Source organism: Carassius gibelio, chromosome A7 (assembly GCF_023724105.1).
Source record: "Carassius gibelio isolate Cgi1373 ecotype wild population from Czech Republic chromosome A7, carGib1.2-hapl.c, whole genome shotgun sequence".
Taxonomy (NCBI): domain Eukaryota; kingdom Metazoa; phylum Chordata; class Actinopteri; order Cypriniformes; family Cyprinidae; genus Carassius; species Carassius gibelio.
The window spans coordinates 23,028,629-23,040,674 of NC_068377.1; the positions used below are offsets into that span (position 1 = coordinate 23,028,629).

Below are 12,046 nucleotides of genomic sequence, written 5' to 3' on the forward strand. Positions count from 1 at the left end.
ATCATTCTTAAACGTAAAAAAGTCTTAGTTGTATGTGATTGCTTACCGCGAACTGTACATTTAAAATAATATTTTTTTATGCAGGTAATTTGCCATTCAAGACGGTTTTATGGTGTAACCGTGTCAAAATATTCCACCAGGTGTTTTTCTTATTGGGAAATCGCATGCCTTAAATTGCTTAACACTCCATCTGATTATAAGCTCCCAGCAAAATCTTACAAAAAGAACGAATGATCCCCAAAATGTCAGTGGTCAACTTTCTCAAATAAATGACATAATGAAAATATCATGATCAACATGGCTCAGTCCATGTAAAGGCCGCTCGGAGTGGACTGTAGAGGGAGCTCCAACTCTAAATTTCTCGAAACTTTGGAACCCACTGAAACAAAGCTGCTGCCATGCAAATCATCTTCAAGAGGGAAAACACACATAAATAAATAATTTCGCACAGTATCGAAGGCATATGGCAAGCAGCACAACATCAATGTCTGATTAGAATTCATAAGATTTTTAAAAAGCAGAATCTCGAGAAATATAAATAGCCGAGATTACATTAACCATCTGTACAGAAGAAAATTGTTCAACTTTTTTGTGACTTTTCCTCTTCAAAGAACAAAATATTCAATTCTCATTACATTGAAATTGAGTTGTATGCTATTTCAACCCAATATAAATGAAATAATTATTCATTTCATATTGGCTGTTCCGCCTCGGTGGGGATAATACTCTTCCATTAATATCCAAATGCGCGATTCAAGAAGGAGCTAATTACGGTTAAATCCCCGAAATAGGAAAATACTTCAAATCCTCATTTTCAAACCTCATAACCTCGTGTTGACGTTTTCCATGCCTTTCAAAACACAGCCGGTAACCATTTCCAGAGAGAAAAGCATTACATTTCTAACACAATTTACAATATTAACACTTTTTTTCTTTTCTTTTTTAAGGAAAAATGAAGCTGAAGTTGCAGCGGTTCGTTTATTAGCCAAAATATAGACTTTCTTGTACAATTTTGGATCACAAGTATATACATTTTCTTTACGTTATATACAAAACATTTCAACATCAAATCCTCACAGAGCTTTCAAAAGAAAATGGGGCTCACAGACTATTGGTCTGACAGTATTAACATCAGCCATGGTACACAGGACATGCTTACAATGTAAGGATACAGAAGTGAGTTATTTTTATTTTACATTCCTTACACGGGTAAAAATGAAAAGTAAAAGAGAGAAAAGCCTAGGAGGAAGAGAGGGCGGATGATAATACCATGGCAGCTTCGAGTTGGTTCTGAGGCCTATTGCATATAGAAGGGAAGCATGAAAAACACGGGGCCAATACAAAACTAAATCTGCAAGCAAGTAGAGAACAAAGTTTTGAAATCAACATTCTGAAATATCGCATCGAAGCACTGGAGATTTATTGGTTTGACATTATGGGTTTATTATTGCACAAGCACAATATATAAATCATGTTTAAACCACGGTATACCAAGTACCCGAGTGCGTGACTAGACAGTCATGCATGATCATTAAGTGATATTCAAATGTAAAAAAAAATAATGGACAGGCAATGCTCTTACTGTATTTGAACAGGATGGAAGGATGTTTTTTAACAACTTTTTCTCTGCTTCCAAGGCACTAAATCTTTCTGAAATAATAAAACCAATAACAACAACAAGGAAATAAATAAAACAAACGCCAATTTATTATTATTATATTGTCATTATAAAAAATAAAATAAAATAAAAAATGAATATTTAAAAAAGATCTTACAGGCAGTTGTTGAGGGGAAAAAAGTTTGCGGCCTAGAAATATCAAACTTCGCACACACTAACACACCAAAGGCAACTGAAAGCCTTTCCCCATATACTCAATTGGACAGACTTTTGAGTATTTAAAAAAAAAAAAAAAAAAAAAAAAAAAAAAAAAAAAAAAACGAACAACAATAAGTACCCTCCAGTAGACATTTGCGTTTCAAGCGTATTTCTTTTTACTTGAATGTTTCACAGTAGTGATCAAATGAAAATGGATTCAGAGGGGAGTAAGAATGGTGTGTTTCCAGTCTGACAGTACAGTCTTAATAGTGTCAATAAAAAGCATTAATCTCACGTCTCTGCGCTTCTCAGTGTGGGTGACATGTACCTTTGGCTGGGGACTCGGAGTTTTGACTCCTGTCCTCTGCTTGTCTGCTGTACAGCGCAAGGCCATTCGCCGAAGCCTGGTTACTGAGTCCTAAATAGTGGTTTGAGTTCAGCAAGGCGAGCTGGTGTGCGGTGAAACCCCGATTTGTCCAGCTCTGGATTTTCCCTACGGGACACGAAAGGAGTCTGTGAGGAGTGATGACGGTCTGAGCGGCGGATGCAGAGGAAGGAGATTTTCGTGGATTGTCTGGAGTTGTGGCAGTCTCTGCTAAAGACCAGATCTTAGGTTTTGGAGCCGGAGGTGGGTTGTTTTCTGAGGGCGGAGAGTTGATGATGGGCTGGTTGAGTTTGACCGGCTCGCTGTTGGCCTGTCCTAAGTTGTTGTGGTGGTGATGATGATGATGATGATTGTGATGGTGAAAGAGCTCTGCGCGATCGCAGTGAATCTCTTTACCGTCTTTCACCATAGCTTTGAACAACCTTTGCTCCGGTCCTTGTAAATCCTCATACCCGTCTGAAATTTCGGAATCGCTCCTGCCGTCCAGTTTCAAATCAGAATGCAGATCGTCCTGCTCGTCTAAATCGTCCTTATTCTCAATATTCTCCGTGTCAATATTTTCCAAATCGATTTCCTCCTCATCCTCGCGTTTGTCGCCGTCCTCTCCCTCGTGATCGCTGTTGTAAACATTTCCTTCTTCGTCTGTGCGACTCCGTGGGGCCCAGGTCATCTTGTTCTCCTTCTTTAGCCTCCTCCTGGCGTTGGCGAACCAGGTGGACACTTGAGTGAGGGTCATTTTAGTGATAATGGCCAGCATAATCTTTTCGCCTTTAGTGGGGTACGGGTTTTTCCGGTGCTCACTTAACCAGGCCTTGAGCGTGCTGGTGCTCTCCCTGGTGGCATTTTTGGGTCTGGAAGGGTCTCCGAACTGGTACTGACCATATGGGTAAAAAGCAGGATGATGGTGGGCAAATCCCGGATGCTGGACGCCCGGGCTGTCCTTCAATTCATACTGTGCCCCCTTAAAACACAGAACACGGATCCAACATTAACGTGAATCACAATTATTTTTGGCCTGGCATATCCTATTAATATTTTTTGTATTTTATTTTTTACTCCCTTACAGTTCCTTGGTGTAACTGTTGTTGAATATACGAATTGCGTAGACGATTTTCAGTTTATGTGAGTTGTTTATTTATTTTAAATAGCCCCTGTTGACTGAAATCTTTAGTAGCGTGCATTTTATATAAATTATTCCAAATAAATTGATATGATGCAGCCATATATATATATATATATATATATATGTGTTTATTCTGTGTATGAGTGTATCATATTGTTTTATTCGTTAATACAAGATAACAGTTGTTTAGCTATTTTCATTTTTTGTAATTACAATCACAAGCACTACACTTATTATTATTATTATTATTATTATTATTATTATTATTATTATTATTATTTTACTTCTTTTATTATTATTATTATTATTATTATTTTTTACTATTTTTACTTTATTTACCGAACGGAGTAAACAGCAAAGTTCTCCATTGTCTTGCAAAACTAGCATTCAGTAATGATTGGTATTGAATAATAAACTAAAGTAAAGGATTCTTTAACAATTAAACAAAACAAAAAAAGTTTACTACATTTGAGTCTGAGAGAGAAAAACAGCATAAACATGAAATAAAACGATTACTCACCAGCTGGTTGAAAATGGAGAGATCATTTGAATAAGGAAGAAAAGCTCCGTAGCTTTGTGCGGCAGCGAAAGGTGATCCGTACATAGTGGAGAGAACATTAGAGAGTGCTCCGGACGGGCTCAGGTCTGTCCCGGCCCGGACACTGCCTATCCCCTGCCTGTCCTGCGGATATATGGGTCGAATGTACTGATATCCCAACTGTGGGAAAGACATTGTTGTGGAGAAAGTCTGTTGGAGTCACAAAAAGCGGCGAATCGCCCTCTTGGTGCGCACCACGATATCCAATTTACAGTGAGTACAAAGTGTCAGGGAAGTCTATATTTCCTCCGAAAGAGCCAGTGTAAACGATCCGATTGCGCTTTCCTCCTTTACTTCCCTATTGATCTGAATGGGCTAAGGTCAGGTCCTTACAGATTGCTTTAGATTATTGGAACTCCTTTTTGTGATTGACATTTTTAGTCGTTCAGAAGCTCCTCCTATTTCTCAAGTCTCACCCCCACTTACAGAGCCTCTCCCTCCCTCTCTCTCCCCTCTCTCTCTCTTTCTCTCCCTCTCTCCCTCTCTCTCTCTCTGCTCCTGCTCTCGGTCTGGATAAGTCCTCTGACGTCGCCATTTCTTATTTGAATGAGTTTAAAATCTCATTTTATGGCTCGCCAATCATTTCATTTGTTATTTGTTCGACGCGTCCGCCCTTTTTCATTTTTTTGTTTTACTTCTCAAAAATATAGATCATCCACAAAATGGTAAATATTTTATTCTTGTTAAGACATTAACTTCACGCAGATATGTTGTGTCTTTTTACTCGCGTCTCCTCAACGTGATACGAAGAGCTTTAAAGTTGAAACCGGAGAGCACATACGGAATGTTATAAAATAGCATACAAAAGGAAATTATTATGCGAAGAGCGTTTTTAGCGCCTCTAACACGGAACAACCCAATCGGGGTCTCCTGACGCCTTTAGTGAAACATCAAAATACTGGCGTGCTACTGTTCGCCTTCAGTGTAAGTTGAGAAAAAAAAGAAAAGAAAAAAAGCCTTAAGATTATTTCCTATTGTATATGCCCTATTGTGGATTTCTGCAAATTACAGTTTAGTACATTTTAATTTTTGAACTGTGGAACATTTATTATTGTTATTATCACTAGTTACTACTAATACTACTAGTGTTATATATGATGTATGTATTTAAGCTGTCAGCCTTCAAGGCTTTTTTTTTTTTTTTTTTTTTTTGACGTATTAAATTTTAATCGCAAATGTTTCAATTGCATTCATGTGTAAAAGCTTCTGTTCCTAAAAACATATTTTGGGTTATTAACCTACATGATTACTCTACAGATAGACAGATATCCGTTGAAAATATCTGATATAATCCGCACCCTTCTGTAAATAATAGCCTACGGATTAAAACAAAGGACAAAGATCACGATTGGAATTCCTTGAATCAATATATGAAAATATGCAGAAAACGTTTATAATCGTATTATGCTCCTAGTCTAGTGCCTTCATATGTTTGCTAATCGCCTTCCAAACAACGGCACCGATTACTGCTTTAACGAGTTTCGTTTATTTGAATATAAGATGACTAAATCTCAATTTGTAATGAAAGATTATGGTGAATCAACTTCGTCTTGGATTTAATGTGATGTGGTTTCCCAGAACGCAGCGTTCCTCCTAAACCTTCTATCTGCTTTTTAAAGAGATAGTTATGGCATCCTAATATCTTGAATGTAATTTGTATTGGCTCTTTGCTTATTTAAGGACCCCCGGTTTTCCATGTTCTCCTTACCACGTGTCTGCTGTTTTGACGTCTAACAATGCAGGATTACGGGGGTTATTAATTAGAACAGCAGTCTGATGCCATTCAGAGCGAATGGTAATAACTACATAACCGTCAATAACACCCACCCGGACCTGCAGAGCTAACAAGAGCTCCCAGCCCACCCGGCTGACCCCACAGCACTGCGCCATCTGGGACAATGCAAAGCACAGCTAGCCCTCTAGGTTTCAAACAGTCTGGCTTTATTTTGAGTCATATACCTGCAGGTATTTGCAATGATTTTGACGCAAACTAACCGTTTTGTAACCGCTGAAGTTGGAAGCACGGGGGGAAGGAAAAGTGTGGGTGCTGGAGTCCGCCCTGCAGCGCTCTGAATTCGGATGGACACGTGTCTCATCCCGGGACCTGTCAGGTTCTCAAAGTTTGCCTCTGATTTATTGGCCCAATCAAATACACATGCACTAACTTAACACTTTCACACTGACCCAGGAAACTGGCACAGCCATAAAAGCATTAGGACGGTGTTTTCTTCCTGCCTTTTTCTCCCACCTCTTTGGAAGCCCTTGTGTCAATTTGAATAAAAGGCTGAAGCAATATTATTATTATTATTATTATTATTATTATTATTATTATTATTATTATTATTATTATTATTATAGTTTATATTTTTATAGTTCTAATACTATTAATAGAAACAATAAAACCAAACAATTGTATCAGAATTATTAATATGCATATGCTAATATGTAGTGCACGCATTTATTTAATTGTTTATTTAAGTTTTTTTTTTTTTTTTACCTGTAGCCTAAGAAGACTCCATTAAACGCAGGCCAACGTTTCAAAGCACCGCATTGATATCACGTGTATAAATAGGGCAATCTCGTATGTGTGACTTGAGGGATGATTTCTGCGACTCCTTTACTAGCAATTATGCAGATGACACAATTTCGCATTCTCCAACACGCATCCAAATAAACAAGCAAAGACGTTGCGCTCAAAAGCGTTTCCTTATGCAATACACAAGATGCCTGCGACAGCCCTCATCAAAGACTTCAAACTGGGGCTCTTCAAATTACACCTCTGAATCAGCTCTGTGATGCCAAGGCGACAGAAAACAAGTAACACATGCCCCATCGCACATGGTCTTAAACAAGTAACACATACCCCATCGCACATGGTCTTTTAAACGGGCTTTCTTGATCCGATCTGTTAATTGAGGTGACAAAGGATTTAAAACGAAAACACACTTAATGACCTTTGAAGTGTGTGGCATATTCGACAGGAGGGAGGAATGAAAAATAGTCTGTGTTAGAGTGACTGGCTTAAATCACATTTTCTTTAACAGGTCCAGCAAAGAGAATTTTATTTTTGTTAGAGAAATTGAATACTTAAAACTAGCTAGCTATTTAGTTTTATTGCTGGAGTGCAAAATTACTTGTAGGGAAAAGTTTTAATTTTCCTATATACAAAATTCCTCTGGGTTTGAAATTACACACACACACACATATGTGGGCATGTTTTTGTGACCTATCAGGACACAACTCTGTATAATGTATAATGACATGGGTATGACACAGGTATTACAAGGAGAGGGTGACTTATGAGGACATAACCCAAGTCCCCATTTTTCAAAACGCTTATAAACCATTTATTTATTTATTTATTTATTTATTTATTTATTTATTTATTTATTTATTTATATTTTTAAATAAAACTGCACATAGTTTCCTGTGAGGGTTAGGGTTAGGTGTAGGGTTGGTGTAGGGCCATAGAATATACAGTTTCTACAGTACAAAACCATTACGACTATGGGATGTCCCCACTTTTCACAAAAACACCCCTGTATGTGTGTGTGTGTGTGAAATGACTGAGGACATTTAATCCAATAAATGCCTTCATGAACTCAGGAGCAGGTGTACTTCCTGAATATGTTTAAAGTAAAAAAAAAAAAAAAGAAAAAAAAAAAAAAAAAAAAAATATATATATATATATATATATATATATATATATATATATATATATATATATATATATATGCAGTGGGGGAGAAAGTGACGAGTTTTGAACTGCAACTTATTAAAACTCAAATTCAAAGGCGACGTCTGTTTTAACCCTTCAGGTCGAAAAGCTCTGTCAGAACCGACCGAACATCTAACAGGTGCTTTAGATTATAGCCTACACGTTCTCGCATCTGTACACTGTGGGGGTTTTCTTAACCTTTATGCCTCCTTTACATTAACACGGGCGGATTTAGACCTCTTGTTTTCACAATATATATAAAAAAAACGAAATCTTAATCTTATAAATGTTAATCGTGTATCTACTATTATACTGTGTGCAGCTTTTGCCAACTCAAGCAAAGCACAGACGAAAAAGGAAGAAGAAGAAGAAGAAGAAAAAACATTTTCCTCAGGATCAACGCTTTGACGACACCCCCAGTCTTAGGTGACTGCTGAAGTCTGAGTGCTGAGGTTGCGGAAATCTGGAGTGTCTTATTCTCGATTGTTTCATCGGCTGTGATACGGGGCACGCGTAGTCGGAGCAGCGCGGTCAAAAACTGGGAATTTGGATTTGGTAAATTGCGCAGGCAGGGGCGGCCACGTGCAGTAATTGATTGAGAAGGTCAGAGCACTCGCTGCCCAGTCCTCGCGCACAGCTTTGATAAATATGTTTATGGCGGTCTTGCGCAGGCTTCGAGTTGTTCTATTAGCAAGGCAGGGTTACTTTCATTTATCGCTATTTGCCAACATCTGCCCTCTCAGCAAAGAGTGCACACACCTACAAGACACATTTTTCTCAGTTGCCTTTTAGAGTAAATGTGTAAGAATAGGTATCCAGTTTTTCTACTTGTGCAGGTCATTTAGTAGTTCTGCCTGACATAAATAATAATAATAATAATAATAATAATAATAATTAATATTATTATGCATGTAAAATAATAATAAAAAAAAAACATCAAAAATAATAAATATTTGTATGTTTCTGAAAAAAAAAAAAAAAAAAAAAAAAAAAAAAAAGCATGCTGCCACTGGCCTTTCTCTGCATGGTTGTCTCCTGTATCAGTAACAAAGTAGCCATTGATTTTATGGTAAAGTCACTTTGCAAAGGGAACGAGTTCCTGTGGCCGAGGATATCAGTGTGTTACACAAGGACAGTCCAGGTAACAAGATGAGCATTGATTCAGCATTACAGCTGATCAATACCAAAATAAGTAACTTCAGGCCTGAATTAAAATACAAGTTGGAGCTTGCTTTGCTGCTGTCAGTTTATGAAGAAGTGACAGAAAAACACACAGCAGCACGACTGAAAGAAAGTGTAGAGTATACGTGTGTGTGTTCAAGGGCAAGACCAGAGTGCACAAGCACCATCTAGGAACTCTCCGGTTCTTTTTGTGTTATGTTGACAGATTAGAATTCAGTTATCTTAGCTATAAAACTGTCATCTGCACATATGCCAATTTCGGTGCCAATGCATTACCATTACTAATGCCATTCCAAATGTATGTTAGTATTAATAACTGTAAATAATCCAGTCACTTATGCTTAATGTTTAATTTGGTGACACACAGAATGATACGTTAAATACTAATGGTTTCAGAGCTAATTCTGTCAGCAGTAACTCCTAACAATAAACCACATAAAGTAATTATTGATCATTAATTCTACAGTGACATGCCTTGAGATATTTCATTGAGGAGTCAGTAATAAACTGCTTAGACTACTGAAACCCTCATAACTTTCATTCTCTGTGTACATGCTAAAATCATTTAAGTAAGTGGTGCAGCAAGCATTTTCTAAACACAAGATATTCCAATGGAAGTTTTTTGACTTGAACATTCTTAAGCCAAAGAAGGCCTGTTTATGATCTCCAGGAAGTACACAAGGAAAATATGGTTGCATTCTATCGATCTTAAGTTGAAGGCAGCCAGGACTGTTATTTTATTCTTACAGGTTGCCCCAATAGCATATTGAGCTGCTGGAGATATGCACACATAATGAAGACATCTTCCATCAGCAACAAATTGTACTGAACAGAAGGAGAGTGACAGAAAGAGAAACAGAGTAGACATTCATTATTAAAATCAGACCTATATCTGAGTGGATTTGCAGCTTAAACAAAGAAGCTGTTTGAGTAATAATCTAATTGTGTTATTTTGATACAGTCCATTCAAGATTGCCAGCTCTCCTCGTTTTTTTTTTTTTTTTTTTTTTTTTCTTCCCCAAGTTGCTGTAGCAGGTTTGTATGTAACTGCAGGAGAAGCAGCTGTACTAACACAGAGGCCCCTATCCACCCAGAGGCACTGATAACCCTGCGGGAAGAATAGCTCACAGTCTACAAATTGATGAGTCCTCAAATATAAAGTCAAGGAGGTTTTTAAAGATTGCATGCCATGAATAACCTACCAGTTCAGGAACTAGCCTCCTGTCTTAAATGAAAAAGAATGCCCCGGCTAATAGCAAATAGTAGTGCGAGCCTGTTATCAGGTCTAGACTGAATAGCATTAAGGTCTTCAGTGTTTGTGTAATCAGTAATATTGAGTGGCACAGCATGCCAACACACTGAGGTCAGTGCAGTTTATACGGCCAGCACTCATACTCAGCATGCAGTTAGTGATATGACATAGACCATATTTATATAGATAGACCATCTATCTATATAAATATTGTATACATTGCATTCTACATTGCCCCCCCCCCCATATATATATATATATATATATATATATATATATAATTTTTATTTTCCCTTTTCTTTATTTGATACATGCCTGCACTGGGATAAAGAAAAGCAGCCATTTGTAATAAACAGAAACACATTGACCATTTCTGGAGTCGTCAGACCTTGGGATAACAAGATCACGTTTCTTTTGTGAGTAGCCAAGTGTAATTGTTTGTAGATTTTGCTTTCAGAGTTGACTTGTGAAATTGAGCAAATGTTAACTCACATTATTTCTCTCTCTCTGTGTTTTTGTGAATTTGGGGCCATTTGTTACCTTGTGAGCAGTGGAGCAGCAATGGACTCAGCTGGTAGGTCACTCCACTGTGACCCAGTGATGATTACATGCACAAACAGACACACTACCCTAATTCCCTTTTCATACACACAGGCTTGGGAAGAGCTGCCAGATCTTCAGAACAATGCCACCCTCATCATCACCGTTAACGCCTCTCTTCTCCTCAGAAACATCCCAGATCCCAACACGCCTCTATATTATCCGCACACATCAATGTCTGCAGGTGTCTGTTGTGGCTGGCCCTGTCAGAAGCTTTGCATGTGTGCAATCAAATCATTTCCTTTTGTATCCTGCAGATTATGAAAAGTGATTAATGATTACATGCAGCACCAAACTGAAAAAATGAAGGGGGTGAATTGACCTGAGGGAGAGGTTTTCAGTGCCACACAGATGTTGAGCATGGCAACCGGAAATCCAAGTGTTCAAAATGTGCTCTTAAAAAACCCTAAAGTTGGCATATTAGTACCTTCAAGGTACATATTAAAGGGGTCATATGATGCTATTTCAAGTTTTCCTTTATCTTTGGAGTGTTACAAAGCTCTTTGTGCAAGATCCCTATATAGTTGCAAAGACAAATATCTCAAACCCAAAAGGATATTCTTTAAAAAAAGTTGAGTCATCCATGCCCCCCTAAAAGGACTATTTTAAACACGCCCCCCACATGTCTACCTCACTGTGTGGGAATATTTGCATAACAGCGCAATGATAGAAGACATAACTTTGATTCTCACTGTTGCTGCCACCGCCATGTTGTAGAGACGCTGTGTGTTTCGTTGTGAAAGCCAAACTACTTCGTTTGGCCTTCCAAAAGAGGGCACAACTAGAATTCAGTGGTTAAGTTGTATTTACAACACTGTTCCAGAACTGTTCAACCCAAATATTCAAGTGTTTGCAGCGCATTTTAGAGGGCTGTTTCCTGGAAGAGTAGCCTAAAATGGCGGCTGTGCACAAAGGCTATTTTTATACAGTGGGGCAGTTCCAACTCTGCAAGGACTGTCTGACTCGCAGCCTGTAAGTATGTTTTCATATTTAAAGAATTTGCCACTGACTATTCAAACACGAGTTTTGAGCAGTGTAGAGTAGCGCTTGTTGTTTGTCGTTTCTCCGATCACAAATGCAGACATGGATTTATATATATGCAATGCAATGCATAAAAAGACAGTATGAGTCATTATTATCAGCAATTATGTCCCCACTGGATGCAACAAATGCCTCGTTGGTAATGGGTTTTATTGTTTTTGTCTCATCGTGCCGGGACACAGCATCACAGTATGGTAAGGGGCATAACATTTCATTCACACACTTGGGGCATTTGGCCAATCACAATGCACTGGCTAGATTGCTAATCAGAGCACACCCCGCTTTTCAGAAGGAGGAGCTTTGTAAAAATTTATGCATTTCAGAAAAGACA

The 12,046-nt window shown here is 38.0% G+C and overlaps 1 protein-coding gene across 1 annotated transcript; it reads right to left on the reverse strand.

The window, feature by feature from the left end:
• Positions 1-964: 964 nt before the first annotated feature.
• LOC128016860 (iroquois-class homeodomain protein irx-3-like) lies at positions 965-4,278 on the reverse strand. The gene is made up of 2 exons (XM_052601718.1): positions 3,845-4,278; positions 965-3,162 (listed from the first exon to the last, which is right to left on the reverse strand). Exons 1-2 carry the CDS (start codon positions 4,055-4,057, stop codon positions 2,125-2,127), a joined length of 1,251 nt encoding a protein of 416 aa, XP_052457678.1. The 5' UTR covers positions 4,058-4,278; the 3' UTR covers positions 965-2,124.
• Positions 4,279-12,046: the final 7,768 nt, after the last annotated feature.